The sequence below is a fragment of the Camelina sativa genome, chromosome 6, assembly GCF_030686135.1.
Source record: "Camelina sativa cultivar CO46 ecotype springtype chromosome 6, ASM3068613v1".
In the NCBI taxonomy this organism is placed as follows: Eukaryota; Viridiplantae; Streptophyta; class Magnoliopsida; order Brassicales; family Brassicaceae; genus Camelina; species Camelina sativa.
In genome coordinates, this window is record NC_141885.1 from 18,158,048 (window position 1) to 18,184,978 (window position 26,931).

Here is a 26,931-nt window from a genome sequence, read left to right on the forward strand (position 1 = left end):
ATTTCATCATTGTTTGTATGATTTACCTCCTAAACTGCACTAAACAACCCATACTCCTCTTCTACTTCTGGTTGTATTAGCTTTTTCTGACATTCTCTTACTATGTGACCATGTTCTCCACACGCAAAACAACCTCTCCTTGGTCTGAATTGTTTCCTAAAGAACTGGGATCCATAGTTTTGAGAAAGGTAGCACTCACCTTCATTGTGGTTGCTCTTCTTACATATCTTACATTGTCTTCTCATGTCCTTCATTTGCGTTGTCATTTGTTCCATGAAACCTTGTAGAAACACGCTCACAGGAATCGACCATGCTCTGATACCATGTTTTTTGTTACTCTGCAACAGCCTCTTTCTCTCTTATCTCAAAGTTTCCTTAACTTCATTAAACACCTTCCATCACATATTTATACTTAGGTTAACACTTTAACCTATAGTTTGTAGAATAACAATAACCCATTAACATGTGGGCTTAATTAACTAAGACAGGCCCAATAATAAAACCATTAACCCTTTTTCTTCACTCACGACTTCTCTTCTTCTCTTCCGATCAAACACATCAATGGCTCTTTCTTGATTCTTCTTCTTCCAAACTCTGATGATACTAATTTGTGGATTAATCAAAGATTGACTTCCAACAAGGTCATGGGAGAGTTTTCGTTCAAAGGAAGAGGATGATCTCGGTGAGGAAGAGAAGGAGGCTGCTGTGGGACGGAGTCCCCTTGAACCAGTTTGAGGGCAGGACAACTACAATTATCCATTGAACAACCCACCACTCCGAGAGGCACACAGAAGAATAGACAAGAGATTTTTGGAGATCGATGGTGGTCACTTTTAGGGTTTTTCAATTAATATATTATACATACTAGTGTTATGGCAATAATTTTTATTTTTACTAAAGTTAATAATATTTGAGTCACTTTTGTTAAATGTGGAACGACGTCGCGAAAAAAACAAAATTCTATGGATTTCTCTTCCAATTATGGCCCCAAAAAATATAAAAAACCCCATAATATATTATAGTCTAATAATGAGAGAATCGTTTCTGAAACAGGGAGCCGAAGCAACGTATAAGGAACGATACGTGTCATATTTCGGTTGTAGTACGTACCAATCTGGGGACTTGACAAATTCAGACAAAGCAGTGGGTGGAATATTTGGTTTTGTCTTAATCAATTTGTTCTGTTCTTTTGATACTCACTAATCAAGATTTTGATTTTTCCTCACTAATCAAGATCACTAATCAAGATTTTGATTTTAAATCTCTATTAAGAAAGAGTAACACAAAAAAGCTGTGTGTATGTTGCAGGTTGCAGAGTTGTTTTTATCGAGCCATGGCTAAAGATCTTTTTAAATCTCTATTAAGAAAGAGTAACACAAATCTCATCCCTATTTATTATTAAAAAAAAGCTGTGTGTATGTTGCAGGTTGCAGAGTTTAAGCGTCTTCTTGGTGTTAAGCCAACACCGAAGAAGCATGATCCGTCTTGAAGCATTTCTTAGGTGTTCCTGTTGTTGCTTATCTGTCTTCTTGAAAATGAAGCTTGATCATTCTTAGATATGAGATGGAGTTTGGGAAACCTGCATTTATACAAGTCACTGATGCTGAGATGGGATTCAAGAAGATTTGTTAAGATTGCTCACTCTCGTAGGGGTAAGACTCATTTCGTTTAGTGTTAGTGCAGACTGATCTTGTTGGTGAGCCAGAACTAGCTTCAGTGATGCAGCGGTTTACTAATTTCTTATTACAAGTCATTCTGAATATGCCATGATCCGTCTCTATAGTAGCTCTATGCATTTGTTACGGTTTATTGTGGTTTAGCTCTGGTTTATTGCTGGTGGCTAACTGTTTTTAGCTGTTTCAAGATGTGAACGATTAGCTCAACAATTGATTTTATCATCTGATGAATATGGATTCTTCAAATCTGCTTTTATTATGAGTCTAGTGATCATATTAATTAATGATGAAGGATAACTACACTGAATTGAAATCTTACACAGAGTGGGTATGGTGATAAATCTTTTGTTACTGAAAACTCTTTTGTTTTCCTTTTTTCTAGATGAATGGTGATGACATCGTTGTGTTTATTGAATGCTTGCAGGTTAACCTTTGTTTTCCTAGCATTTGATGTGTTCTTTGAAATCTTTTGTGTTGTGCTGGCATGTCTTATCGGAATCGCACTCTGTTTCTGCCTCCTCTGCATTATTGCTCTTCTTTACGCAGTTGTTGGGCAGGTATGTCATCTGGTTTCTTGATCGAGCCATGGCTGATTTGTTTTTATCCAGCCATGGCTAAAGTCTCACTTTTATATCATCTGGTTTCTTGATCGAGCCATGGCTGATTTGTTTTTAAGCTTGATATAAATCTTAACTGTAAAAATGTTGTCACTTGGCTATATACAATCTTAGGTCTATGGTTGGGGAAGAGGAGAACATGCAAGGCTCGGGTTAGGTGACAATGGCAGAGGTGACAGTAGCCAACCATGTAGGCCGATTTGACTGGAGGGTAGAGGCTGGTCCAAATGGGGATGAATCTGATCTTTCTGAAGCCATTGGTATCGATGTTTGCCGCAAGTTTCCTCTCATTGCGTTTCCATCTTCTGTTATGCAAAATGCTTTCTCTTTCACCTCGTTTTGTAACACTAATAAGAAGAGTTGTAAGAATTGACAAACCTTCATTTTGGAATATAATTAAGCAATTGTTTAAGAAAAATTGAATTAGGATGATTAAGCAACTTTGATAGAGTTTCTCTAGTGGAATAATTATATGATTAGTTTAATTTAAAGCAACTTAATAGAGGTTCTGGAGTGGAGATGGTCTCACAACGTCTGTTCCGCCATTTCCATCTAAGAACCCAAAAATTACATTCTCAACTTCTCATTATATTGCTATCTTCTGTGAAACGACGTCGACTGTTACGTTCGCGTGATGAATTTTGTAGAAAACATGGAACAAGCAAACTGATAAACATGGAACAAGATATACATAACCATGTTGAAATTCATGAGAGCACTAAATCTGAAAATGTTTTTTTAAATACTTGTGAGATATATCCGGATCGGGATATTACGCAGCTGAACGACCTGGTTTAGCTCTCTACAAGAAACGCTACTACAAAGTTAGATTGTACAGTCAGATCAGGACGCATATGCTTAATAGTTAAACTTGTCATTTAGGACAACTTTTTTCTCCTTACACAAGCAAACACAACAAACGGTACCTCATAGCATTTCTATATTCTTCTACATAAATCTTTGTTTCAAAAGAGTATCGAATCTCTCACAAACACAGACACACCCACACTCACACATCAGACACGACACGAATGAGAGTAGTCGCTTATTCGGCAGAGCCTCTTCCCCCCTTGCTTGCCTTAAGACCACACAAACTCTCATCCCTTCTTAGTAAACATACATTTGGATCCGACTCAACCCTACGCAACGTGGCATTTCAAGGTTGATTGTTTCGGCTTATGGAGAACCAGCTTGTTCGCAGAGGTCTAGCAGATCCAATGTCTGCAACAAACATAACAGTCAACACATAATCAAGTCTCAATAAACCTCTATATGTAAAGGATCGTTACTTATATCAGTTGATGATGATCATAATGCTTCTACAAGAGCTTAAATAATTTAGTTCCAGTCCCAGTTCCAGGTTCCAATTCCACATGATGAAACACAATATAGACTTTTTGTTTTGAAGAAGGTTAAATATCACCGTTTAAAGAGGACATGACTTTTTGCTTTCTTTTATAATATGATATGTAACAATTCAATCATTATTTATATATGTACTTATTTTACTTGTTATTGACATTCACCATAACGAATATGGACACACACCTCAGGAAGAGAAAGCTCATCACTATAGATATCCAAATCTACCAGTAGTTTATTGGTGCGCCAGACGTTCTTCGAACCCTAGTCCCTACCCTTTAACAACATTTTCACAGAACAAATTGTTACCACAGTGATGAGTTAGGATCGATGCCCTGCAGGACCAGCTTGGGCTCCATTGGGACGGCTAGTGGTGGGCTAGCAGGGTCCACGAACGGTCCGTTGGGGCGGCTAGCGGGGTCCACGGGATGGGTTGTCACATATAAGCTCCTTATGGCGTCCACATAGGATTTTAAACAACCTATCGGGATTTGACATGTCACTGATTAACATTTTCAAAATTTACAGGATTTTCTATATTATAATTTTTAAAACGACCAATCAAAATCAGATATCTTAATATTTAACATTTTTGAAATGATGTAAATTTTTTATATTAAAAAACTGATAAATAAGTGTATGTACAACATCCCACATTGGCTATAAAATTTTTAGACAATGGCTGAGAACCACTATAAATAATACTAATATGCTTCCTACTACGAATGATGATGCGGACATCAACCCTACCGTCAAAACCGTTGAACCAGATCATGTACCACATCCTGTACCAGAAGTACGAGAAGGCCCTGTGACACGATCAAAGACTAAACAGCTAAGGAAGAGGTTTAACCTAGCTGTTCAAGACATTGTAAGCTCCCTAGAGCTGAAGGACGTCAACTGGTCTGTACCACCATCATGCCACCACAACCGAGATGACCACATTGCTGAGGAAGAGCTTGCTGAAGCCTTCACCCAAATGAGCCTGGATCAAACCAGTTCCCCAGGTATGAAACCTCTTTTGGCAGGTCAAGGAACCTCAAGAATCCAAGAGAAGACATCGGAGCTGCAAGAGACGTGTGATACAAGCTACACCTCCGAAAGCAATCAAGAGAGTGAAGATCAAGACCAAGCCATAGAGGACATGGACGAGCATCAAGAGACTGATCAAGATACTCTAGAGGAACTCCAGGAAGACCCCTACTTCAATAAACAAGCCAACAATCAAGTACAAGACAAGAACCCTGAAGTAGCACATCGAGTAGTACAAGAAGTGATTCAGAAAACATCAATTGGGCCTAGATCGCATCCAGGTAAGTCTTATTCAATATTATCGATCCTTGCAGGTCCCACCAACCCCAACAACGGCTAGAAGACTTGCTCATCAAGAGAGATCAAGTCTACTTTAGCATTTTTTTTATTAGTTATTTACTTTCCAAAAACAATGGCTTTGTGTTTGATTTTATTTGCTTTCCTTTGTTGTATTATTTTGCATTTATTTTCGGCCTTAGGGCCAGCTGAAGTACTATTATAAAGTCTCCCTGTAGCAGTTGTACGAATTTCACCTTTGATATTAATAAAACTCTGAATTTTCTTCTTCTTCTCTTTAAGTGTTCTTAAGAGAATAAGCTTGTTCTTTGTCTTGTCTTTGTCTTGTGGGTTCAAAACCTAGTTTGATATAAAAGTTAGAAACTATAAACACTCTAAATTGATTTGTTATATCAATGTCATTAATATGTCACTATAATATGAAAGAATTTACAAAAACCAAGTATATTAAAACAAAAAGTATAACAATATATTAAATTACTCATAATATAATAACTCGCTTTTTAAAAACTAAATGTACAAAATTATGTCTTATAATGACATTCAAGTCAGGATGTAGAATGCACATTGTTGAAAAACTTCGCATACATAAACTAATAACATATCAAAATTTTATTTTAAAATATAAAATATATAAAATATTGTATAAAATAAAATTTAACCAGTGTTATAGCACATGTACGTATATAGAATCATTAACAATATAAAATTTACAAAATATGTATATTTTTTCAAACAATCATGTTTAGCAAATGATTTTATTGCATAATGTTTTATCAAAAAAACTTTTTAAAATAATCACATAAATTATATTTTATATAAATTAACAATATAAATAAAATGAATTTTGATGTGTGATAGAGCACTCGTCTTAATCTACAAATATATAAAACGTGATAAAATTACAACAAAATAATATACTATTTGTTTTCTTATTATTTGTTTAAATATATATGGTGGCATAACACACGTAATTGAACAAGTAAATTGCTTCCCTAAATCCTCTTCTGTAGACATCACCACCGTACTTACAAAAATACATAGAGAAGAAACAGTTTTTTTTTTCCTTTTTGGGCGAAGAAGTATCTTTACCTCCCCGCCGACGTCTCTTCTTTCTTCTTGTCTTCTCTCTCTTTCATCGCTTTCTGATCCTTCTTTTTCCATCATCGTATTGACCAACTCTGTAAACGAATCTCAAGAAATCTGTAGATTTAGCCATAAAAAAAAAAAAAAAGTAACTAACAATTCGTATTAGATCGGGGGGCTATTTCTCCATCTCAAATCTGATTAAACACGATCACCGATTGAATTTGTTATTAATAATAATAATAAAAAAACGAATTTGGGGGTTTTAAGAAATATGAAGAGATCGAAGAAACCAAGGGTTTCATGGCCACCAGGTCCTAAGCTTTGTCAGGTACATATGTAATCGTATGTTCCAATGTTTTTTTTTATTTATTTATTTATAATCCAGCTTTGTAACTTTCAATCTTGATTACCCAAAATTGATCCATCCTTCCAATCTCGATTACAATTTATAGCCAAATTTTTGGAAACTTAAAAAAATTTGAATTCTCTTATCGAATCTCGATTTTGAAACTTTACATTGAACCCAACGAATTGATACGTACGATCTTGATGAATCTGTTTAAAATTGATTATCTCAATCCAATTGGAAGATAAAAATTGAATAATTGGAATTGTGAAAGTAACCAACTTTGGTCAAGACACAAGTTTGTTTTGGATCTGGATGTATAGTGTGAATCTGCTGCATCAATTCCATTACTCTGCGCAACTAATAAATTTACAATCTTTGTGGTTGTTGGATTAATTCATTCATTCATTACCTAGGAAGCATGAGAGTGGTTTAGTTAGTTAACATGATTTTGATAACACAGAAAGAAAGATGATGAAGATTCTCTCAGCTTTTCTAACTAATGTTGTGTGGATGTGGAATTTGGACAGGTTAAGATGTTTCGAACTGAGCAATGTCCGGCCAAAGTTGCTTCTCAGCCTCTACGTCATCTTAAGCTATCATCATCTCGAGGACCACCAGACCTTCCACCTGGTTTTGAAGGAAACCACTATGCTGTTAAGCCTAATGTTTCAAACATTCCTCGCAGCAAATGGAAGCGACCTCCTCAGGTAAAAATAAAAATAAATGAAATATATATATATAATCCAGAATCAGCGGTAGAATCCCTTGTAAGCAATCGTTTGTTGTATCTGATATTATTATGTGTTTCTTGAACAATAAAACAGTTCTCTCTCAGTGATGCTTGGCTTGTTGGAGGTGGTGGTGAAAGCACAGAAATACGTACTGAAAACTTGAGGATTTCTAAACTGCTGCAAGCTATCTATCCGCACCGCTCTGCTATCCCTTCTCGGTATTTTCATTTGCCTTCTTTTTTTCTTGCATTTGAGGCCTCTTAGGTTATCCTGCTGATCGTATTCTGTTTTTCTTTTCACGCAGACCCTCTGTTTCACCCGTTGTGGAAGCTGAATGCTTTGATGACAGCAAAACTCCTGCCATTCGTCTCACTCCCATTGAAGACGAGTCTGAATCTTCAGAGGATTCGTCCCACAGTACGGTTGAATCCGGTTTTACCGCAAATAAGCAAGGTCAGTTGGAGACCAAACCACCCTGTTCAACCCAGGAACGGGCTACTGGTCTTGCACCAGACTTGAGTCTTGCTGCTTCTGCAGCTCTGGCTGCACTGATGAAAACCAAGGAACAGGGGAGTATGGTTGATACTGATCTACTTATCAAGTTCCTCAGCAACCCGAAAATTATCAAGAATCTGATCACTGACTCATCAGGTAAATCCTCTGAAACTAAGAATCCGCCCGTTGACACTAACATCAACTCGACTACTAGACTTGTTCCGCAACCTGTCCCCGCCTCATCCATGGCTAGAAAGCCGCAGCCAGTAATGATACCGCAAGAACATAGTGTTGCAGCGTCTCCCTTTTTTACTAACCCTCAGAGACGAGTATCTCCTCCCAAGCCTGGAACTGGAAACATATCCCCACCTAAGCCTATAAATGTTGAACCGTCTAGTATACCAATGCCCGCTCATTTTCATGTCAGTATAGCTAAAGAACAACCTCTGCCTGCTCGGTTCCCATCGAGTACTCTGCCAATGAACCTTAACCTCCACAGACCTCAAAATGTTTTCTCAGAACCAAAGGTAATAGTAAACCCTCAACCCCAACACCAACCCAGTTACGCATTCCGTACTTCTGAAATGAACAATGTTCAATCATCAATTGGACTTGGAAGGGGTCCTCAAACCGGTTTCAATTCTTATCCAATTAATATAAACCGGGGAGATGCTAATGGTAGACCTAATCCGGTAGTACAACCCATGAAGGGTCTAGACTATTTCAAGAACCTTATAAGGGAACATGGGACAGATAATCATGAAACTAACCAATACATTTCACAAACTGGAATATTCAATGGACGCATTGATAATAATAAGATTCAGAAACAATGTATCTACTTTGGCACTGCGAGTGGATGTACGCTGGGAGATAGTTGCCTCTATGTTCATGACCGATTTAGGCCCAACTTTGAGGCAGAGGCTCCGACGGCTAAGAGAATGAAGTTTGGAAGGTATGAGAAAAATGGTATTTGAACATAATTTTGACTCTGGTTCATTCCAAATCACAAAAATAGATTGCACTCTCTAGTCTATGTCTATCGCTGATTCAGGAACAAAAAAAAACTGAGGTGATACCCACTTTCAATTTTGATCAGTGCACCAATTTTTGATTCATTTAAAAAAAGATGGTTCTGTTTAGAGCACCAGTTTAATGATACACCAGTCTAAGAGGTTGAGAAAACATTCATTTAAATCATGATTACAACATTAATTTGCGTCAGGATTATTTGAGAATTATGTCCAGTAATTATTAAAGAAAGAACTGATAACTAGAGTTGAGTTTTGTAATCGCTTAAAAGTGAAAATGATGGAAGAATATAGCAAGAGATGTACTGCCATTGCAAGAAATAGTAGACCTCGATAAGTAACAATTATATGTAGTAAAAGAAACACCATCAAGATGACCCCAAAAAAATCTCATAAATTAAATAATTCAAAATTCTACCTCTAAACGGCAGATTCAATACGAAGCTCATAAGCTTTCAACAAAAAAAAATATATACTAAACGTAAACGGCAACAATGGAAAGGGGTGTTAAGACTTTAACAGAAATAAGCAAAACAAAATCAAGAAAGCAGAGAAGAGTGTGTGTGTTTCAAGTCAAGTCTAGTAGTCTGCCTTGGCTGCTAGTGTGGCAGCTGTACCTCTGCGACGACCAGTTCTCCTTGCAGCAATTTGACCAACCTTAGCACCAGCAGATGTATCACGCCTGACCGTACTGGCGTGACCAATGTGCTGATGGTTTCCTCCTCCGTGGGGATGTTCCACTGGGTTCATGGCAACACCACGCACAACAGGCCAACAGTTCCTCTTCACTCTGTACTTGTGGTATGCATTTCCAGCCTTGAGAAGTGGCTTCTCTGTTCTTCCTCCACCCGCAACTTGCCCGATCATGGCTCTGCACCCACTTGGCAAAACCTTCTTCGCTCCAGAAGGAAGCTTAATCCTTTTTATATATGGTAAAAACAGATCAATATATACATCAATGTTATTAAGTGCCACTCAAGTCAAGTTATAAAATGATGTTCCAGTAATATAATTAGGGTTTAGACATAATATAATAATAGTACGCAACTTAAAAATGAAGATTCCGATTTTAACAAAGGTTTCAAGGAGAGTTCTTAACTTTGCATTTGGAAGCATGCAAACTATTAACTGATTTGGAGAAATTACCTGGTGGTTTTGCTGTCAGGATTGTGAGCAATTACGATGGCGTAATCACCAGAAGCCCTAGCAAGAGCACCACGGTCGCCGACATGGAGCTCGACGTTGCAGACAACAGCTCCCTCCGGGATAGATTCAAGCGGAAGAACGTTTCCGACCATAAGATTAGCCTTCTTACCACAGTAGAGGTATTGTCCGGTGTACATACCTTCGGCGGCTACGAACAGCTCCTTCTGCTTCATGTAGCGGAAAGGATGACGAAAAGCGACGCGAGCGAGAGGAGCACCACGGCCAGGGTCGTGGATGATCTCCGTCACCAATCCTTTGAGGTAACCATTGCGCTCGCCGTAGTCGAGGCTCCGGAACTTAGCTGGACCCTTGCGGTGGTGTGTGTGGGACTTGAAAACGGAACCAGCACCCTTACGCTGAGCCCTAATCACACGACCCATCTTCCTTACCGCCACGTAACCTACTTTTTTCCCTAGGTTGTGTAGCCTAATTTATAGGGATGTTCTCATAACAGAAACCCTAATTCTCCTTAGTCGTGGGCCTCCATGTAACCTTAGTCTAATTAAAAAGCACAGGCCGTACTTATGTTAACCCAATTTGGTTATTAAAAATGTTTGCTTTTTACGATTCTTATTTATTTTATTTTATTTTGCAAAAGTTTACTTTAATTTTATCATGTCAGAAAAATCAGATTATTTGCATTTGAATTTTCGAGTATTTTCTATTAAGGGCATGCAAGGAGAGGAGCTAGAGCGAGCTATCTCTATATGTCAACACTACAACTCGTTTAGGCACATAGTTCATTTCATTAATTTGTTGTTTAATCTTTGTGTCAAACTCAAATCTAGTATCTCCTCCAAAAATTATAGTCTGTCTACAGTCTACACCATGGACCTCTTAATGTAACGTTAATTACCAATTATATATTTGGCTGACAAGTGACAATATATGCAAAATTAAGAATTAAATAGCTTTTTTATAATAAGTTATTTCGATTTTGTCCAAAAAACATAAGTTATTTCGATTATATCTATGTATAGTTGTTTATATATGCTTAACTATCAGTTAGCACCGCCGGTATACAAGTATAGAAGTATATTACAAAAAAAAAAGTATAGAAGTATTGGATTATCAAAGCTAACACATACGTAGATCGTCAATCGCAGGGCATGCCATTTTAATAAATCAACTTGCATGCTGCTTAACAATATACGCATGACTAATGCTAATTTTTTTTCGTTTAAAAAGGATGAGTTGTTCAATCATAAATTAAAACCAAAAATACTACAGGATAAAATATTTGATAAATATATAGTATAGTCATGTAGGAAGCCCATTTTCATGCTTGTAGTATGTCATATATTCCATAGGCGCACCTGCGTCGCGTTTACTTGTTTTGTGTGTTTATAACACTGATTAAGATCAGAATTTCTCCACCTAGTTTGTAATATCGTTAATTACTATGTTATTTTCTCAGCATATGTAAAATAGGAACAAAATTAAAAGTTGGATGTAAAATTTGACATTCAGATCGATATATTGTGGCCCCATTATAATATGACTCATATCGTTTCATGAACCATGAGTAATACTAACACTGATTATAACATGTCAAAATTTGACATTTTGTTATTAGTTCATGATGAAATTTCAATGTTTTTATTTATTTATTTATATGCCATGTTAAATGCAAAATTACAGAACTTTTTGAGAGGTATCTTTAGTTTCATGATCACTACGTACGATACATTCATATAAATAACTAAATTGGTATGCGATCGATGTCAAAGAAAAAGTCTAAGTCAGTATAGTAACTAGTAAAGAATATTTGTGTGCATAGAAGACGTAGTACGTTTTGCGATATGTTATCTTCCTTATACCCATCAAGCAAAATTAAAGAAGCATATACATAATCCTCAGTAATCGAAACTCGAAAGTTACACGGTTATATATGTAAACTAGACCAGATATATATAGCTCCAGTTACGCCTCGATCATGAGTGAGTGTATATATTGTAGATATAGCCATCGTTAGACACAAAATTGAAGAAAGGTGGAACACAACAAGATAAGCTATCATCAACATAAACTTCTACATTAATTGTATTGACTTAATCCTCTCATCAAGTGAGGAAGAGTAAGAGGCTCAAAGTATAACTAAGACTTAGCTAGTTAGTAAGATGTGATGGAGTCTAAGAGAGAGAGAAATATGTTTTGGTCACAAGGAATGGTGAGGCCTCCCTCTTGCCTAAACCCGAACTCTTCCTCCGCTGCTTGCAGCATTATCTTGAAGGTTGGGTGATTGAGGAATGTGATGGGGACGACGTGGCGATCTCTGGAGTGGCCCACGTAGACAGCAAAATGACCCTTCTTAGGGACGTGTTCGCTGCTCTTCTTCCCCAAGCTTGAACATCTCTTCAGCATCTGCTTCAGTGACTTACTTGCTTGCTTTATCTCCATTGTATTCTAATATATATACTCTCGTTGTTTACAATACTAATGAATGAGAATGTCTCCAATTATGTTTCTGTTATTTTTGACTCCTAGAGAGAGAGATAGCTAGTGCCGCAAATACACATAGGATATATATACTGCAGATCGAGGCAAGTTTGACTGGATTAATCCTGCGTTCGGAATTGGAACATTATTTTTTTGAAAACGATGGCGAGTTTTCTAACACCAAAACCGATTGATTAAGAAAATTAAGTGCTCTAATTATTTAGTATTATGCCCTAATTAATACCTATTACAGACACACAAACATCATCACGTACGTTACCATAGAATATACAATTATTTTGTGCAGGAATTAAAAAACTACAGAAGACGTATAGTGATATATATAGACCAAAATGAATGAAACATGTTACATAAATATTTATTATATATATTCTGTAAACGCCAAAGAAAAATAAAATAAAATACATATGTAGTTCAAAAAATGGTTAGGGCTTAAACGTACGGGCCACTCAATGCGCGAACGCCTAAATGCCTAATTCGAGTTTATATGATATGATTCTAGCTACGCACTTACAATATAAAAACATATAATATATATTTGCTATTAGGCTATTATTAGCCTTCCACAAAACTACCAAGGGCCAAGGGGTATTGGCTCCCGTTTGAAATATGGAGTTACTCGTGTGGATATATGTAGGTTAGGGACTGATGATTTCTCTAAATGCTTGAGGACCAAATTTTCATCTCGTAAATTGGTCATCCTCATCCGTATACGCCTTTTAGCAACAAAACCAAGTTTGGATAATCTAGGACTGGGTTTGGCCTTGGGATTTTACTGTTAACATATATAGAAAAAAAAAAAATCACAAACTCTCGTTTAAATCAAAATTTAATATATATCCCAACAAGACATTGTGATAAGTAATTGTTTAGTAATATGTAACAAAATCTAAGTTGAATGAATCCCCCCCCCCCCGCCCCAAAAATTAAAAACAATGAATTTGGGGATATTATTTCTTTAACTCGTAAGGCACGCATATAAGTACTAAACACGAGATGAGGATCTCGTAAGTGGTTAACTAGACCGGTTTCTTGCAAAGAGCCAAGAAGCCAATGGAGCCAACTGCTTCATCTTCTTCGTCTGTTTCTTCACCATAGCTTTGCTTTTCTCCTCTTTTCCCACAATCACCTTTGTTAACAATGGTGGGTTCGCAAACTTCACCGAACGCCTCTTCTCCAGACGATCATCGTATACTTCATTTTGATCATACCGGTTCGTCTTGATCTCGGTTATGCTGTCCCGTTCGTTAACCGTGGATTCCTCTATGAATTTGAGGTCATCATCTTCGACTTGAGGATGTTCTGGGAATTTTCTGAGTGAGTGGTTAAGCTTTTCCTTAGTGGTTTCAAGCTCTCGTGTGAGGGTTTCGATAAGCTGAGACAAAACCTTGTTCTCTTCCTCAGCTTTCTTAAGACTCTCCTGCGCTTCAACCAGCTCTTCTTGAATGCTTTTATTACAACTGCTTCTCTATAACCACACGGTGGAAAATTATTGCAAACAAAGTTAATCATTGATATAGAGATAATCATGTCTTATACGACTAATATATGCAAAAACTATGCATTTGCTTATAGATAAGAGACCTCTACGTAATTATCTCCGAGAAGGATTCTCTCGTCGAAGAGAGTGACGGCCTCTTTAACAGACCTGAAAGGAGCCCCGGTTTCGATCTCTGCGCGAACCATTACAGCTGATTAAGTGATATATGTTTATTGCTTTAGTTTTTGTATGAGTTGGTCCATGTCATGAAGAAACCTCGATCAGCTTTTTATAAAGAGAAAACCAGTCACCAGTTTCCAAAAAAGATTGCACCTGTTGGTTGTTGTCACTTAAAACGGATGGTGACTAGATTAGTGGACTAAGATGAAACTGACCACGTTAATGACTAAATCAATTTAAAAAGAAGAACAAAAAGCACCATAAGAAGTTGTTCTTTCAAATTGATTGTGATATAAAATCGTAATCAAAGATCTCATTCCATAGCTTATATTATGTGATGGTTCCACCATTACAATATATTTATCATTTTATTTTAATATATGTAACACATTACCGACGAGAAAAATTCCACTAAATGACAAAAAAATGATGAGAAAGTTGTTAAGTATATTTTCGTGGTGCTTACTTTTTTCTTTATTATATTGAAATTAGAACCAAAAATGTCTTGGCGTTTACTTCACACTAAAGAAGAAAGTTTTTGGGTAAATAGAACAACAAGTAGAGAGAAAGGTTCGTTGGAACGTCCTTCTTCTGTTTTCTCATGTGTTCTGTTAGTTTTCTTTTTTAACTTGCTAGTTGCTACCACCACCACCAAATCATTTCATCTTCATCTCGACAACGACTTGTCTCCTATTTTTTCACTCACATAAATGGGCCTTTTTGGACCTAGAAATTACAGATCACTACTTCGTGACCGATACAAAGCAAAGCCCAATAAGAATCAAGATTACAAATGCAACAGCACTTCTTTGACCTCTACGATCTTCTCATCATTACTGTTATACATCAATCTGCTACGTTTCCTTGCAAATTCAGCTTGAGTCTTCTTCTCTCCTTTACACAGTCCATCAACATCTTCTTCTGACTTGTCCGTGGTGAAGTCAAACATCAAAGAACGAGTAATTATGCTCATACTCTTCTCTTCTTTCTCTTCAAATATCAGAGAGGTTCTCAAGTGTTCAGCAACAATCGGGGATGCGATCTTAATCTTGACATCGTTACTATCTGAAATGTTTGGGGATTGGGGAGTGTTTGCTGGAGTTGGAGCGAGAAGTCTCATTGGAGAAGTGACTAGGTGGATAAAAGGACGAGTCTTTATTGAATGGATAAGCTCTGTTTCTTCTTCTTTAACCTTGTGCAAGAGGGTTTTGACTTGTCCTCTCAAAAGGGCTTCACCAGACCCAGGCGTGTTCTTGATTCTGCTGCTTCTCCGTTTAACCATGAAACCTGAAGGAGGCGTCTGCAACGCTAGACCCACGATCGGTGAATCGTTCGTTATGTCGATCAGCGCAGCATAAGACCTATCTTCCTTGTTTCCTCTGTTCGAATCCTCTGTTTTATCTAAGAGCCAAAAATGAATACAGAGGGTGAATATGAAAACAACAACTGATAAGAAGACTAATCAAGAACAGGAGATAAAGAATCACTGGTTAATGGTTCAAGGCTACAAGAAACGAAAAATAGAAATAGAAAGAGGAAACATACTTGATGAAAAGGGAGTTATAGATTCAGAACCAGAGTTGTTGATTGCAAAGATAGCCTGCGATCTAGTGACTCTTCTCGTTGCTGATGATGATGGAGTCTCCATTGGATAATTTGGACTTCTTCTTGTAGACAGACAACAACGAAGACTGAATTGAAGGAGAGAGAATCTTTGAAAGAACTATGATGAAGATGAGAAACTTGTTTAGGTCGCAGTATTTTTATAGGCATGTCTGATAAAAAAAATGTTGCCGTTAGAACGTGTTTTTTTTTCTTTCTTTTCTTTAATAGACTAGCCGTTGTGTTGTGGCTCCTCCTCCTCTCTCTTAGGAAGTGGAGGTCCGTTTTCTCATGGCAAAAAAGTAGCCATCTTTGTTATGCTGTATGGGCCTTTCACGAACTAAAAGGGCTGCAATGATTAAATTAGCCCAGCTCTGTTTATAATTAAGAATAAAAAATTAAAAAGTCAACTTAGGCATCTTAAAGTTTAACCCTACATTGGTCAAACACACATTCACTACTTATATTTATCCTAGCTAAGTAAAGTTATGAGCAGGAAAATTTTATCCTGTCTGGTTTAATTTCTAAACATACAACTCACCCCACATTAAATATCCAAGTTGATAAACTGGTAAAAACTAAAACCCAATACTCTCTACAAATCCCATCATTTTACCTTGTCAGCCCAAGGAAAAGTTTGTGATAAAATATAGGTTTAATTCTCTCCTCATTCCTCAATGGGATTTAGTAATAGCCATGCAAAAATTAATGATGATTGGGATTTTTTTTGTAACGCAAGCCCCGTACCAGAACATGTGTCTCGGCCACGTGACTTCTCCACTGACCACACAGCCATTTCTCAGACGTGGCTTTCTATCTACCGTTACAAACGTAGATGTATACAGTCTACTTTAAGGTGTAAACGAAACTCTGACGTCCGTATTATGCAATAATAATGTGATACATTTGAATGTAGCTAGAAAACATAAAGAGATTTTGAGTTTATAATTCTTTTCGTTAGAAAAAAAAATGTAAATACATGATGTCTTCTTTTTATTTGAAGATACATACAATGTAGTTGGTTGAGTATAACTTGTGTTCTAGAAGAGAAGAGAGAGTAGTACCGTGGTAGGTAGCTAGCGACCTCCTCGTTCGTCAGTGATCACAAGCTTTGAAAGGTTTCTCAGCTACCACTCTCTTCTTATATATTGATTACATCTTCTCTCTCTCTCTCTCTCTCTATTCGTCTCTTAATATAGTCTTTTGTCTTGTTACTAAAATGGCTCCAGGAACTCTGACTGAGCTCGCCGGAGAGTCTAAGCTCAACTCTAAGTTCGTCCGAGACGAAGATGAACGCCCCAAAGTCGCCTATAATGAGTTCAGCGACGAAATCCCGGTGATCTCTCTTGCCGGTATCGACGATGTTGATGGTAAAAGAGGAGAGATCTGCCGTCAGATCGTGGAGGCTTGTGAGGATTGGGGCATCTTCCAGGTGGTTGATCATGGCGTCGATACCAATTTGGTGTCGGATATGACACGTCTCGCTCGTGACTTCTTTGCTTTACCTCCGGAAGAGAAGCTCCGGTTTGACATGTCCGGTGGTAAAAAAGGAGGATTCATCGTCTCTAGCCACCTCCAGGTACGACCCATATATATAATCTTCTAGGTGAAATACGTAATCATGTTTTAATCTTGTAGTTAAATACGAAATAATTAAACTGTAAATGCAGGGAGAGGCTGTGCAAGATTGGAGAGAGATTGTGACGTATTTCTCGTACCCGGTGAGAAACAGAGACTACTCACGGTGGCCAGATACGCCGGAGGGATGGGTGAAAGTAACTGAAGAGTATAGTGAGAGGCTGATGGGTTTGGCTTGTAAGCTTCTTGAGGTTTTGTCTGAAGCTATGGGTCTTGAGAAAGAGTCACTTACCAATGCATGCGTCGATATGGACCAAAAGATAGTTGTTAATTATTACCCAAAATGCCCTCAGCCTGATCTAACCCTGGGACTCAAACGCCACACTGACCCTGGAACCATCACTTTGCTGCTACAAGACCAAGTCGGTGGATTACAAGCCACACGAGACGATGGCAAGACGTGGATTACGGTTCAGCCTGTTGAAGGAGCGTTTGTCGTCAATCTCGGTGACCACGGTCACGTCAGTATACTTTCTCATCCTCTCTTTAATTATTATTTTTATTTATTTTTATTTTTCTCTGATTTGTAGTTTTGACTTGGTCAAATTTGATTTGTCTTGATTTTAAGTTTCTGAGCAATGGGAGGTTCAAGAACGCGGATCATCAGGCAGTGGTGAACTCTAACTCGAGCAGACTATCCATTGCCACGTTCCAGAATCCAGCTCCCGACGCCACAGTGTATCCACTTAAAATAAAAGAAGGAGAGAAGGCAATCTTGGAGGAGCCAATCACGTTCGCAGAGATGTATAAGAGAAAGATGGGAAGAGATTTGGAGCTAGCTCGCCTTAAGAAGCTAGCTAAAGAGAAACATGACCACGAGGAAGCTGTCGACCAAATCTTTGCTTAGAAAATCTTTTATTTCTCGGTTACTCTGTTGCGTTTGGTTCGTTCCGGTTCTGTTTTGTTCGTTTGGTGTGTGTTTTTGTGGTAATCATATTTTTAATGATAATTAATGCACTTTTATTATTATGACTAAAAAAAGTGGTAAAATAGATTGAGATGCGTGTGGATTCAATTTTTATTGTTTTAAACTTTAACCACAAATCCTATTAACTTATGTCTCCCTCGAAAATAAATAAATCTATCAAACCCGTTTTGTTCTAATCAACGACGACCGCGACGGAGATGAATCCTTCACACGGTGGTGACGAGAAGCAACGGCCGGTAATCGATCAATCAATTCCTGATAATCCTTTTGCTCAGACGAATCCTTACCCTTCTTCCCCTCACCTCTATCCATCTCTCTCGTCGCAAAATCTCGGACCTAATCTCTTCCCTCACCACGGAGATGCATCCGGAAACCAGTCACCGTCTGCTCCGCCTCAGGCGACGGAGGAGGTTCTCATCCGTGTCCCCGGGGCTATTCTCAACCTAATCGACAAATCCTACAGCGTCGAACTCGCGTGCGGTGATTTCACCATCGTTCGAATCATCCAGGGGGATAACATCGTCGCGGTTCTAGCCAATGTTGGGGATGAGATTCAATGGCCGTTGACGAAAAACGAGGTTGCGGCTAAGGTCGATGGATCGCACTATTTCTTCTCGATTCATCCGCCGAAGGAGGAAGGACATGGATCTGGGTCCGATTCGGATGATGATATTCTCAATTACGGATTGACCATTGCTTCTAAAGGGCAAGAGAATGTGTTACTTGTGCTTGATCAGGTTTTGAGAGACTATAGTTGTTTCACAGAGCAGAGAATGTCTGAAAAGGCAAAGGAGAAGGGTGAAGAGGTGCTGGGAAGTTCAGTTGTGGCGCAGACTTCGCCGGAGGAGCTTAAGGGTGAGAGGAAAGACGTTGTGGAAGGTCAATGTGCGGCGTATTGGACTACGCTTGCGCCTAATGTTGAGGATTACAGTCACAATACTGCTAAAATGATAGCTTCCGGGTCTGGTAAGCTGATCAGAGGGATACTGTGGTGTGGGGATGTAACTGTGGAGAGACTCAGGAAAGGAAACGAGGTTATGAAGAATAGGCTTAGTCGTGCTGAGAAGGAGAAGGATGTTAGCCCTGAGACACTGAGGAGAATCAAGAGGTATGGTGATACTTAGGAATTTAGTTTCTTTGACCTTGGAAATAACTGGACAGGAATCTAGTAGGTATTTTATCTGCTTCTTTGTTTCATGATCATTAGAAAACTGAGTATGAAAAGACCAGTTCTTAAAATTTTGAACACAGTGTGCATTCTTCATGGTATTATTTCTTGAATGAACGAGTTTTATGCCTTTGCTAATCTCCCTTGTGTGGTTTCTATGTGAAGGGTTAAGAGAGTGACACAAATGACAGAGAAAGTTGCGACTGGTGTTCTTTCTGGTGTTGTCAAAGTCTCGGGATTCATCACTGGTTCAGTGGCTAACTCAAAAGCTGGAAAGAAGCTTTTTGGGCTTTTGCCTGGAGAGATTGTTCTCGCATCCCTCGATGGATTTAGTAAGTACATTACTTGTTTTGGTTTTCTCAAATTTTATGTGCCATGCTTGGAGGGAGAGTCATGGAAATTTCTTAGTTCGCGAGTTGCCTTGCTTTCTTTCATCTCACCAGCATTTAGAATTACCATGATTCCCGAGTCTTTTTGAATATAGCTTTTTCCAGCAGTTCATTGATATGGCATTTGGGTCTGCTTCTTGCCTTGAACATTGTTAAGGCTAATTCCCATGAACTTTATTCCTTTTGGGGTGTTTGAGTTAAAAGTTACAAAGTGATTTGCAATCCTTCATTTGCCGTATACGTCGAGTTCTATTTCTTCTTTCTTTAGTTATGAGCATAGATTTTGGGCTCTCTTCTAATAACCTGTGATATACACTCAAAACCTGCTGATTCTTTTGTTGAGGCCAATGGCATTAGTAACATTGCCTTTTTTGCTCCCGTGTTTAATCACCTGTTTACTTTCTGCAGGCAAGATCTGTGATGCTGTTGAAGTGGCTGGGAAAAATGTAATGTCAACTTCATCAACTGTCACAACAGAACTCGTCAATCACAGGTATTGATTAGTAAAAGCATATGAAAACAGTCATTTTTCTCAGCAGGTGATCAAAGTTACCTAATGGATTTTTGTTGTGAGACTACAGGTACGGCACAAAAGCAGCAGAGGCAACCAACGAAGGGTTAGACGCAGCAGGACATGCTTTTGGAACCGCATGGGTTGCTTTCAAGATCCGAAAGGCACTGAACCCCAAAAGTGTCTTAAAGCCTACAACATTGGCCAAGTCCGCTGTTTCTGATTTAAAGGCCAAGAAAGGGTAGTAGGGAGCCTCACTTCAACTGCTCATCCATACTTTGCATTTAATTTTCCTTATGGAAAAGTATATGAAGATTGACTAATGTACTCAATATTTAGTTTTCAATGTGTATATTGTGATTCTATGTAAACTATATAAACAGTTTCTTCTAATCTTCTCACATATATATACATCGAGAAGAAATATGCTGCTTTAATAATAGTTATTGAAAGCTGTACTATTTCATACCTCTACGGCGCTACCTCTTATCTCTTTTGAATTACGACATTGTTTACTGTTTTCTAATGATCATGAAAAACCATGTTAGGAGTTTGAACAATTGGGCCATGTTTTTGGGCCTTGAGGCAACTAATAAATCCAGTGATAATTTTTGTGATTGGCTGGAAGGTGTATTTTACCGTGGACCTGTCCGCAGGTGATTAATCTAGAACTGGGGATCTTGGCTTGTCGCCTAAGTTGGGAATCGTTGTTAAGCAACAAAAAAACGAAAGAGAGGTTTTGAAGAAGGGAGAGAAAGAACGAAACACTCACAAATACCCCCAGAAAAAAAAAAAAAAAAAAAAAAAAAGGAGAACAGAAGTGAGAGATGGCGAGATACGATCGAGCAATCACAGTGTTTTCCCCCGATGGCCATCTCTTCCAGGTCGAGTATGCCCTGGAAGCCGTCCGCAAGGGTAACGCCGCCGTCGGAGTCCGCGGCACCGATACTGTTGTCCTCGCCGTCGAGAAGAAATCCACCCCTAAGCTCCAGGATTCTAGGTATAGTTCCGATCTCTTCCGATTCAATTACTTTTTAGTCCATTTGAATTGAGTTCCACACTTTAATTTTGACTTCTATTGCTTTCACCTGGATCGCTTGATTTGCTCAATTGCTACTTAATCTTGTTGTCAATACTGAAACCCTTCTGAGTGATACCCTGAATTTGGGATGCTGTATCACTTTGTAATTGGGAATCTAGTAATGTTAGATCGTACAATCAGAGCTGAAACCCTAGTTGAAGTTTACGAGTGTTGATTCATTCTGTTTCAACTATGTCAGATCTGGCTGATGGTCCTTCCTAATCGCATGAATTTTTATATATTTATTGTTTTTTTTTTTCTCTTACAGATCAGCTAGAAAGATTGTGAGCCTTGATAATCACATTGCATTGGCTTGTGCTGGGTTGAAGGCAGATGCCCGTGTCCTGATAAACAAAGCGAGGATAGAGTGTCAAAGCCACAGGCTTACCTTGGAGGACCCAGTCACTGTTGAGTACATCACTCGCTACATAGCTGGTCTTCAACAGAAGTATACTCAAAGTGGTGGTGTGAGGCCTTTTGGTCTTTCTACTCTTATCGTTGGTTTTGACCCTTACACTCGTACACCCGCGCTTTATCAGACTGATCCGTCTGGTACCTTCTCTGCTTGGAAGGCTAATGCTACTGGGAGAAACTCTAACTCAATTAGAGAGTTTCTGGAGAAAAACTATAAAGATTGCTCTGGCCAAGAAACTGTGAAGCTTGCTATCCGTGCTCTGCTTGAGGTTAGTTTATCCCATCATGTTCTATAACTAAACCAAATAGTTTTCTTCTAGGCTATTGCTGGGTGCCCTGTTGCTAAGTTTTCTTCTAGGCTATTGCTGCCCTGTTGCTAAGCTTGACAATGAGATCGTACCTATTGGTTTATTCCTAGCCTAAGCTGCTGATGTAGTGAGCAACATGCGATACTTAGAACCACATGTATAATTCTCCATTTTTGAAAGGTGGCTTTAGGTTAGATGCAAAGCTTACAAAAATTGACAGTGTTTGAGAATGTGAAAGTCTTCGAAAATATAGAAGATCTTACTAATTTAGTTGGATGATAATGTTGGATGAGCTTACTTAGTAGAAGCACAGGTAGTGGATTTTGTCTAAAGCTGATAGGCTCTGCATTTTACAGGTAGTTGAGAGCGGGGGAAAGAACATTGAGGTTGCTGTAATGACACGAGAGGAAGGTGTTCTGAAGCAGCTAGAAGAAGAAGAAATCGATATTATTGTGGCTGAGATCGAAGCAGAGAAGGCTGCTGCAGAAGCGGCCAAGAAAGGCCCTGCGAAGGAAACATGAACCAGTTCTTACTGAGTTGTAATGTTTGTTCAAAGTCAGGTATTCAAGGGTTGGAGAGAAATCTGGACCGCGTGAAATGGTTTGGTTTTGTTGGATTACTAGTTTATTTGACATTGTTGCTTTACATCATAATTAACAATTTAGCAGAGTACGAACTTAGCCATTTGTCACTAGACCTATGGCCTGTTCAACATGCTTCTTAGAGGATATTGCATTTGCATTCTACTAGCTTTTCAAGCATTGTTGTAGGTTTTCTCGTGGAGGCACGGTTTCTTACAAAACTTGTCCCTCTCTTCTCTTAATTTGTCAATTCTAGAAAAAAATTTCCCTTCATCCTCGTCTCTTCATTAACTTGTTCATCTGTAACAAATGAATAACATGAAGAGAACAACATAGCAAAGCGGAACCAATGAACTTAACCTAAACATTTTTAATAGCAAAATATCGTAGTCCTGAAGATAATAATGCAGAATCGCAATGTTGTTGAACCATAAGAAATGCCATAGGCAGTCAGCAGTAATACCTTCATCCTTAAAGGTATTCATAACTTTTACAATCAACCAATCTGGCAATCAATCACAGTGTCGTTATGACTTGTAATTTCGTTGAAAACAAAAAAAGTTCGCCGTTGCCGGGGATCGAACCCGGGTCACCCGCGTGACAGGCGGGAATACTTACCACTATACTACAACGACATTGTTGTTTGGTTTTCTACAAAACAATTATTATAGGATACTCATCCAAACAATTGGGTTTTTTTTACTCCACCAAAAACGCTTCTTCTCTCTGCCGCCGCGCGCTCTATCTCACTAGTCTCAGGTTAGCTTTTTTAGGTTTCTGCTACATCAATAGTTCCTTTCGCATCGTCCTTGTTGTTTCGTTTGTAGGTTTAAGTTATCTCCTTCTTCCAAGGTTTGTATTTCGATTGACAAAAACCTATTTTATCTCTCCGTCATAGTCGAAACTTTTAACGTAGATTAGTTACGATTTAATCGTATCTAGTCGGCATGTACTTATTGCGTCGAGGGCCATATTGATTACTTCAAATGTTAAAGCTTTGAACTTTGAATTGTTTCTTCGGGGTTTGTCGTCTAGGGTTTCGTTCAATATCACTTCTTCAATTTGAGTAATTTATCTTTATTAGGCAGGTTTGAATCAGAGTAGAAAGGGTCTTCTTACACTGAGTGAGTCGTAGAGGATGAAGCTCGACGTCAATGTGTTGAGATATCTATCGAAAGATGATTTTCGAGTTCTCACTGCAGTCGAGATGGGAATGCGAAACGTGAGTGGTCTCATTTTGCTTTTTATTTTATTCTTAAATTGAATGAATTTTTAAGGCTTCAGGTTTTATTGTATTACCTCTGAAAATACTCTGTTTTTCGTGTTTTGCAGCATGAGATTGTTCCTTCTGAGCTTGTGGAACGCATTGCTTCTCTTAAGTATGTGACTCAATCTTGATGCTTTTAGAATTTTTCTATTCTTTATTTAAGCTTACTTCTTCTTTTTGAAGAAACTTATTGTGTAATTGACATACCTTTTATATTCACAGACATGGTGGCACATACAAGGTCTTGAAGAACTTGCTTAAGTATAAGCTCTTGCACCACGATGCCTCTAAATGTGAGGAATTATTATCTCTGAAGGCATTAATAGTTATTCTTGATATGTGCTATGAGGTTAGGCAGTCTTAGAAAGTTGCAGAATCTCTAAAATTTATTGCTTTCTTTTCTTTTCTTTTGTTCTAGATGATGGATTCAGACTCACCTATCTTGGTTATGACTTTCTTGCTATTAAAACATTGGTCAACCGTGGTATATTTACTGGTGTTGGTCGTCAAATTGGGGTCGGTAAAGAGTCAGGTATGTTCCTTTCCGACATATTTTATTTATTGGTTTGACGAGAGATACTTATCGGTGACTGATTTATCTTGTTTATTTGTTCTTTACATATCATAGACATATTTGAGGTCGCTCAGGAAGATGGAACTATTCTGGCAATGAAGTTACATAGACTAGGGAGAACCTCCTTTAGGGCTGTCAAATCTAAGCGTGACTACTTGAGGCATCGCAGTAGTTTCAGCTGGTTGTATCTTTCCAGACTTGCGGCTCTCAAGGAATTTGCTTTTATGAAGGTTATATGCCTTGTTCCACTAATGTAAAACTATTCTTGTGGGTGTATCATCTTTTATTACATTTAACATAATTTTTGTTTGGTTTCCGGGTGAGCAGGCTTTGGAAGAACATGACTTTCCGGTTCCAAAAGCTATTGACTGCAATAGGCATTGTGTTATCATGTCCCTTGTGCAAGGTTACCCCATGTAAGGACCTACCTACATATTCACACAAATAAAGTTTGTTATGATTTTATGCTGTCGGTCACCATCTACTGATGTTCTTTGGCCAGACATTAATTTTAAGCTTTAGACTTAAGGATTTTATGCATTGGATTCAAGTTTTTTAAACACTCACTCACTAAGAAACATGTACAACCTTGCTGCTGTGAATCACATTTGTTCACATTTTCATTTATGACAGGGTTCAAGTGAAGCAATTACAGAACCCTGAGACAATTTTCGAGAAGATCATTGGCATTGTTGTTCGTTTGGCTGAGCATGGTCTAATTCATTGTGACTTCAATGAATTTAACATCATGGTAAGATAGTTCGATTTATCTAGTTGAGTAATGCCTTCTCTGCAGTTACTTGAAGCTGCATCGTTATTTAAGTTACTTTCTGTACATGTTCGTTTTATCCTCTGCTTCTTAACAATTTTCATTGTCACCTCTTGTTTTATATTTGTATATTTTAGATTGATGATGAAGAGAAGATAACAATGATTGACTTTCCACAAATGGTATCTGTTTCACACCGAAATGCACAGATGTATGTGATGTCTCATCTCTGTACCATGGCTCAGTACTCTCATCCAACAATTCATGCAGTGTTCTTGGTTTGCTTATGACTATTGTCTTTCAGGTACTTTGACCGTGATATCGAGTGCATCTTCAAGTTTTTCAGAAAACGGTTAGTTAACAGTTTGGTTTTTTTCTTAATACATAATCTGTTCACAATACCTAGTAGCAGATACTCTCTCCGTTGCTAAATCCATGTCATGATTGACCCTGAAATTTCTTGCATTTTTGTTTACTCTGGTTTTTTCTTCCAGATTCAATATGATTTTCCATGAAGATAAAGGTGAATCAGATGAGACGGAGGTGGATGAGAACAGCAGACCATCTTTCTACGATATAACTAAAGATGCTAATGCTCTGGATAGAGATCTAGAAGCTAGTGGGTTCACAAGAAAGGAACAGAATGACCTCGATAAAGTACGTGAGCCTATGACCTTAGCTATAACACAGCTTATATGTCTTTAACCAATTATTTCTTGGTTTTACTTGTATTTTTTGAATTTTATGCAGTCAAATGTGTCAATTGTGTTATATATAATATGCATCACTTGGTGATTTATTGAATGGAATATATAGAATGAACTCGTGGTTTCTGTCTTGTTTAGTTTATTGAAGGCGGGGTGGAGAAGAGTGAAGATTCTGATGAGGATGAGGATGAGGAATCTGATGATGAAGAGCAGACATGCGAGTCCAATGAAGAGGAAAACGTTGATGAATTGAAATCATTACAGTTGCAAGAGAAGGTATGAAATTTCCAAGTTCATGATATAAATATTCTAGGCTCACTAAAATCATTGTCAATCTCAATTTTTTTTTGTTTTTAATATCAAAGTATATTAAACTTGTGCCAAGTGGAGATGTTCTTACTTCTTACATTGGATGATTGGCATGATGTAGGAGCAGAAAAGTTCAGATGGTGTTGAGGCAGAAGTTAAGTTGGATGATACCGAGAAAGGTGAAAACAGTGAAGACAAAGATGATGCTGTAAGCGATGAGGTTAGTATCTTCCATGTAAGTAAATCAAGTGAGTATGAACTAATGGAATCACTTAACAAAATCAGTGTTACTTCCTTTGTTGTACAGAAGGAGGAAGAGGATGATCCAGAGCTGGTTAAACAATTGGGAAAGCAAAGACGCAGAGCCATGGCAGCAGCCAGAGGAGGTAGAAAGTCGCAGTCGTCAAGAAACTCATACAAGGACAAAGGAGGCCGATCCCAAAACTCCAAGATTCACAGCAACATGAGCGGCTGGTGAAAAAAAAAAAAACTTTTTACAGCAATTTTGATACACAACACTTTGTGAAAGATACGGTAAAAACTCCAAACTATGGGCTTAATGGGCCGTAGTATGGTGTAAACGAGCCCATCATAATCGTTTTTTTCTAGTGACTTTTCTTGATTCGTCAAGATTTGAAAATGGAACACAAACCAATGCACTGAATCTACAGATGGAGAGA

General features: G+C 38.1%; 9 protein-coding genes, 1 long non-coding RNA gene, 1 other non-coding gene and 1 pseudogene across 19 annotated transcripts; 7 read left to right on the plus strand and 5 right to left on the minus strand.

The window, feature by feature from the left end:
• Nucleotides 1-551: 551 nt before the first annotated feature.
• On the plus strand, nucleotides 552-2,737 carry LOC104791353 (uncharacterized). The gene is made up of 3 exons (XR_768896.3): nucleotides 552-1,652; nucleotides 2,101-2,233; nucleotides 2,408-2,737. It is a non-coding gene; the product is annotated as an uncharacterized LOC104791353 (long non-coding RNA).
• Nucleotides 2,738-4,364: 1,627 nt separating this feature from the next.
• On the plus strand, nucleotides 4,365-5,027 carry LOC147942775 (uncharacterized). Its single transcript, XM_087456179.1, has 2 exons — nucleotides 4,365-4,906; nucleotides 5,000-5,027. Exons 1-2 carry the CDS (start codon nucleotides 4,365-4,367, stop codon nucleotides 5,025-5,027), a joined length of 570 nt encoding a protein of 189 aa, XP_087312305.1.
• A 912-nt stretch (nucleotides 5,028-5,939) lies between these two features.
• LOC104791355 (zinc finger CCCH domain-containing protein 45-like) lies at nucleotides 5,940-9,067 on the plus strand. The gene is made up of 4 exons (XM_010517210.3): nucleotides 5,940-6,401; nucleotides 6,950-7,129; nucleotides 7,247-7,371; nucleotides 7,458-9,067. The coding sequence occupies exons 1-4, from the start codon at nucleotides 6,345-6,347 to the stop codon at nucleotides 8,623-8,625; spliced, it is 1,530 nt and encodes a 509-aa protein (XP_010515512.2). The 5' UTR covers nucleotides 5,940-6,344; the 3' UTR covers nucleotides 8,626-9,067.
• LOC104791354 (large ribosomal subunit protein uL2y-like) lies at nucleotides 9,054-10,476 on the minus strand. The gene is made up of 2 exons (XM_010517209.2): nucleotides 9,826-10,476; nucleotides 9,054-9,598 (listed from the first exon to the last, which is right to left on the minus strand). The coding sequence occupies exons 1-2, from the start codon at nucleotides 10,263-10,265 to the stop codon at nucleotides 9,259-9,261; spliced, it is 780 nt and encodes a 259-aa protein (XP_010515511.1). The 5' UTR covers nucleotides 10,266-10,476; the 3' UTR covers nucleotides 9,054-9,258.
• A 1,521-nt stretch (nucleotides 10,477-11,997) lies between these two features.
• On the minus strand, nucleotides 11,998-12,320 carry LOC104699068 (protein SMALL AUXIN UP-REGULATED RNA 16 pseudogene; annotated as a pseudogene).
• Nucleotides 12,321-13,158: 838 nt separating this feature from the next.
• Nucleotides 13,159-14,216, minus strand: LOC104791357 (WEB family protein At3g51220-like). Its single transcript, XM_010517216.3, has 2 exons — nucleotides 13,930-14,216; nucleotides 13,159-13,813 (listed from the first exon to the last, which is right to left on the minus strand). The coding sequence occupies exons 1-2, from the start codon at nucleotides 14,029-14,031 to the stop codon at nucleotides 13,361-13,363; spliced, it is 555 nt and encodes a 184-aa protein (XP_010515518.1). The 5' UTR covers nucleotides 14,032-14,216; the 3' UTR covers nucleotides 13,159-13,360.
• A 448-nt stretch (nucleotides 14,217-14,664) lies between these two features.
• On the minus strand, nucleotides 14,665-15,956 carry LOC104791358 (uncharacterized). Its single transcript, XM_010517217.3, has 2 exons — nucleotides 15,551-15,956; nucleotides 14,665-15,406 (listed from the first exon to the last, which is right to left on the minus strand). Exons 1-2 carry the CDS (start codon nucleotides 15,651-15,653, stop codon nucleotides 14,793-14,795), a joined length of 717 nt encoding a protein of 238 aa, XP_010515519.1. The 5' UTR covers nucleotides 15,654-15,956; the 3' UTR covers nucleotides 14,665-14,792.
• Nucleotides 15,957-16,471: 515 nt separating this feature from the next.
• On the plus strand, nucleotides 16,472-18,325 carry LOC104791360 (naringenin,2-oxoglutarate 3-dioxygenase). 2 transcript variants are annotated; one of them, XM_019226926.2, is made up of 4 exons: nucleotides 16,472-16,725; nucleotides 16,837-17,186; nucleotides 17,278-17,706; nucleotides 17,814-18,325. In XM_019226926.2, exons 2-4 carry the CDS (start codon nucleotides 17,079-17,081, stop codon nucleotides 18,090-18,092), a joined length of 816 nt encoding a protein of 271 aa, XP_019082471.1. In that variant the 5' UTR covers nucleotides 16,472-16,725; nucleotides 16,837-17,078; the 3' UTR covers nucleotides 18,093-18,325. The 2 variants fall into 2 exon arrangements, with proteins under 2 accessions (XP_019082471.1, XP_010515520.1); XM_010517218.3 differs by lacking the exon at nucleotides 16,472-16,725 and having other exon boundaries at nucleotides 16,777-17,186.
• On the plus strand, nucleotides 18,249-20,709 carry LOC104791361 (senescence/dehydration-associated protein At3g51250). The gene is made up of 4 exons (XM_087453247.1): nucleotides 18,249-19,281; nucleotides 19,507-19,673; nucleotides 20,139-20,223; nucleotides 20,312-20,709. The coding sequence occupies exons 1-4, from the start codon at nucleotides 18,371-18,373 to the stop codon at nucleotides 20,484-20,486; spliced, it is 1,338 nt and encodes a 445-aa protein (XP_087309373.1). The 5' UTR covers nucleotides 18,249-18,370; the 3' UTR covers nucleotides 20,487-20,709.
• Nucleotides 20,710-20,864: 155 nt separating this feature from the next.
• On the plus strand, nucleotides 20,865-22,898 carry LOC104791362 (proteasome subunit alpha type-7-A). Its single transcript, XM_010517222.2, has 3 exons — nucleotides 20,865-21,241; nucleotides 21,591-22,005; nucleotides 22,401-22,898. The coding sequence occupies exons 1-3, from the start codon at nucleotides 21,069-21,071 to the stop codon at nucleotides 22,563-22,565; spliced, it is 753 nt and encodes a 250-aa protein (XP_010515524.1). The 5' UTR covers nucleotides 20,865-21,068; the 3' UTR covers nucleotides 22,566-22,898.
• A 290-nt stretch (nucleotides 22,899-23,188) lies between these two features.
• Nucleotides 23,189-23,260, minus strand: TRNAD-GUC (transfer RNA aspartic acid (anticodon GUC)). The gene has a single exon. It is a non-coding gene; the product is annotated as a tRNA-Asp (tRNA).
• Nucleotides 23,261-23,278: 18 nt separating this feature from the next.
• LOC104791363 (serine/threonine-protein kinase rio2-like) lies at nucleotides 23,279-26,891 on the plus strand. Of its 8 annotated transcripts, none has more exons than XM_010517225.3 (14): nucleotides 23,279-23,384; nucleotides 23,710-23,847; nucleotides 23,958-24,004; nucleotides 24,115-24,185; nucleotides 24,311-24,424; nucleotides 24,521-24,696; nucleotides 24,794-24,882; nucleotides 25,100-25,217; nucleotides 25,373-25,446; nucleotides 25,540-25,587; nucleotides 25,730-25,892; nucleotides 26,081-26,218; nucleotides 26,373-26,471; nucleotides 26,559-26,891. In XM_010517225.3, the coding sequence occupies exons 2-14, from the start codon at nucleotides 23,764-23,766 to the stop codon at nucleotides 26,727-26,729; spliced, it is 1,392 nt and encodes a 463-aa protein (XP_010515527.2). In that variant the 5' UTR covers nucleotides 23,279-23,384; nucleotides 23,710-23,763; the 3' UTR covers nucleotides 26,730-26,891. The 8 variants fall into 8 exon arrangements, with proteins under 8 accessions (XP_010515527.2, XP_087309377.1, XP_010515528.2 ...); XM_087453251.1 differs by having other exon boundaries at nucleotides 26,379-26,471; XM_010517226.3 differs by having other exon boundaries at nucleotides 23,308-23,384; nucleotides 23,714-23,847.
• Nucleotides 26,892-26,931: the final 40 nt, after the last annotated feature.

What these genes read in the sequence shown, in the direction of transcription:
- LOC147942775 (XM_087456179.1), top strand. Translation starts at nt 4,365, where the DNA reads ATGCTTCCTACTACGAATGATGATGCGGACATCAACCCTACCGTCAAA. An exon ending in CAAGACAAGAACCCTGAAGT is followed by an intron (nt 4,907 to 4,999) that starts AGCACATCGAGT and finishes ATCGATCCTTGC; the next exon opens with AGGTCCCACCAACCCCAACA.
- LOC104791355 (XM_010517210.3), top strand. Translation starts at nt 6,345, where the DNA reads ATGAAGAGATCGAAGAAACCAAGGGTTTCATGGCCACCAGGTCCTAAG. An exon ending in CAGGTCCTAAGCTTTGTCAG is followed by an intron (nt 6,402 to 6,949) that starts GTACATATGTAA and finishes GAATTTGGACAG; the next exon opens with GTTAAGATGTTTCGAACTGA. An exon ending in AATGGAAGCGACCTCCTCAG is followed by an intron (nt 7,130 to 7,246) that starts GTAAAAATAAAA and finishes ACAATAAAACAG; the next exon opens with TTCTCTCTCAGTGATGCTTG.
- LOC104791354 (XM_010517209.2), bottom strand. Translation starts at nt 10,265, where the DNA reads ATGGGTCGTGTGATTAGGGCTCAGCGTAAGGGTGCTGGTTCCGTTTTC. An exon ending in CCTGACAGCAAAACCACCAG is followed by an intron (nt 9,599 to 9,825) that starts GTAATTTCTCCA and finishes ATATATAAAAAG; the next exon opens with GATTAAGCTTCCTTCTGGAG.
- LOC104791357 (XM_010517216.3), bottom strand. Translation starts at nt 14,031, where the DNA reads ATGGTTCGCGCAGAGATCGAAACCGGGGCTCCTTTCAGGTCTGTTAAA. An exon ending in TCGGAGATAATTACGTAGAG is followed by an intron (nt 13,814 to 13,929) that starts GTCTCTTATCTA and finishes GTGTGGTTATAG; the next exon opens with AGAAGCAGTTGTAATAAAAG.
- LOC104791358 (XM_010517217.3), bottom strand. Translation starts at nt 15,653, where the DNA reads ATGGAGACTCCATCATCATCAGCAACGAGAAGAGTCACTAGATCGCAG. An exon ending in TATAACTCCCTTTTCATCAA is followed by an intron (nt 15,407 to 15,550) that starts GTATGTTTCCTC and finishes TTTGGCTCTTAG; the next exon opens with ATAAAACAGAGGATTCGAAC.
- LOC104791360 (XM_010517218.3), top strand. Translation starts at nt 16,827, where the DNA reads ATGGCTCCAGGAACTCTGACTGAGCTCGCCGGAGAGTCTAAGCTCAAC. An exon ending in TCGTCTCTAGCCACCTCCAG is followed by an intron (nt 17,187 to 17,277) that starts GTACGACCCATA and finishes CTGTAAATGCAG; the next exon opens with GGAGAGGCTGTGCAAGATTG. An exon ending in ATCTCGGTGACCACGGTCAC is followed by an intron (nt 17,707 to 17,813) that starts GTCAGTATACTT and finishes CTTGATTTTAAG; the next exon opens with TTTCTGAGCAATGGGAGGTT.
- LOC104791361 (XM_087453247.1), top strand. Translation starts at nt 18,371, where the DNA reads ATGAATCCTTCACACGGTGGTGACGAGAAGCAACGGCCGGTAATCGAT. An exon ending in ACACTGAGGAGAATCAAGAG is followed by an intron (nt 19,282 to 19,506) that starts GTATGGTGATAC and finishes TTCTATGTGAAG; the next exon opens with GGTTAAGAGAGTGACACAAA. An exon ending in CGCATCCCTCGATGGATTTA is followed by an intron (nt 19,674 to 20,138) that starts GTAAGTACATTA and finishes TACTTTCTGCAG; the next exon opens with GCAAGATCTGTGATGCTGTT.
- LOC104791362 (XM_010517222.2), top strand. Translation starts at nt 21,069, where the DNA reads ATGGCGAGATACGATCGAGCAATCACAGTGTTTTCCCCCGATGGCCAT. An exon ending in CCTAAGCTCCAGGATTCTAG is followed by an intron (nt 21,242 to 21,590) that starts GTATAGTTCCGA and finishes TTTCTCTTACAG; the next exon opens with ATCAGCTAGAAAGATTGTGA. An exon ending in CTATCCGTGCTCTGCTTGAG is followed by an intron (nt 22,006 to 22,400) that starts GTTAGTTTATCC and finishes TGCATTTTACAG; the next exon opens with GTAGTTGAGAGCGGGGGAAA.
- LOC104791363 (XM_010517225.3), top strand. Translation starts at nt 23,764, where the DNA reads ATGAAGCTCGACGTCAATGTGTTGAGATATCTATCGAAAGATGATTTT. An exon ending in GCACCACGATGCCTCTAAAT is followed by an intron (nt 24,186 to 24,310) that starts GTGAGGAATTAT and finishes CTTTTGTTCTAG; the next exon opens with ATGATGGATTCAGACTCACC. An exon ending in CATTACAGTTGCAAGAGAAG is followed by an intron (nt 26,219 to 26,372) that starts GTATGAAATTTC and finishes GGCATGATGTAG; the next exon opens with GAGCAGAAAAGTTCAGATGG.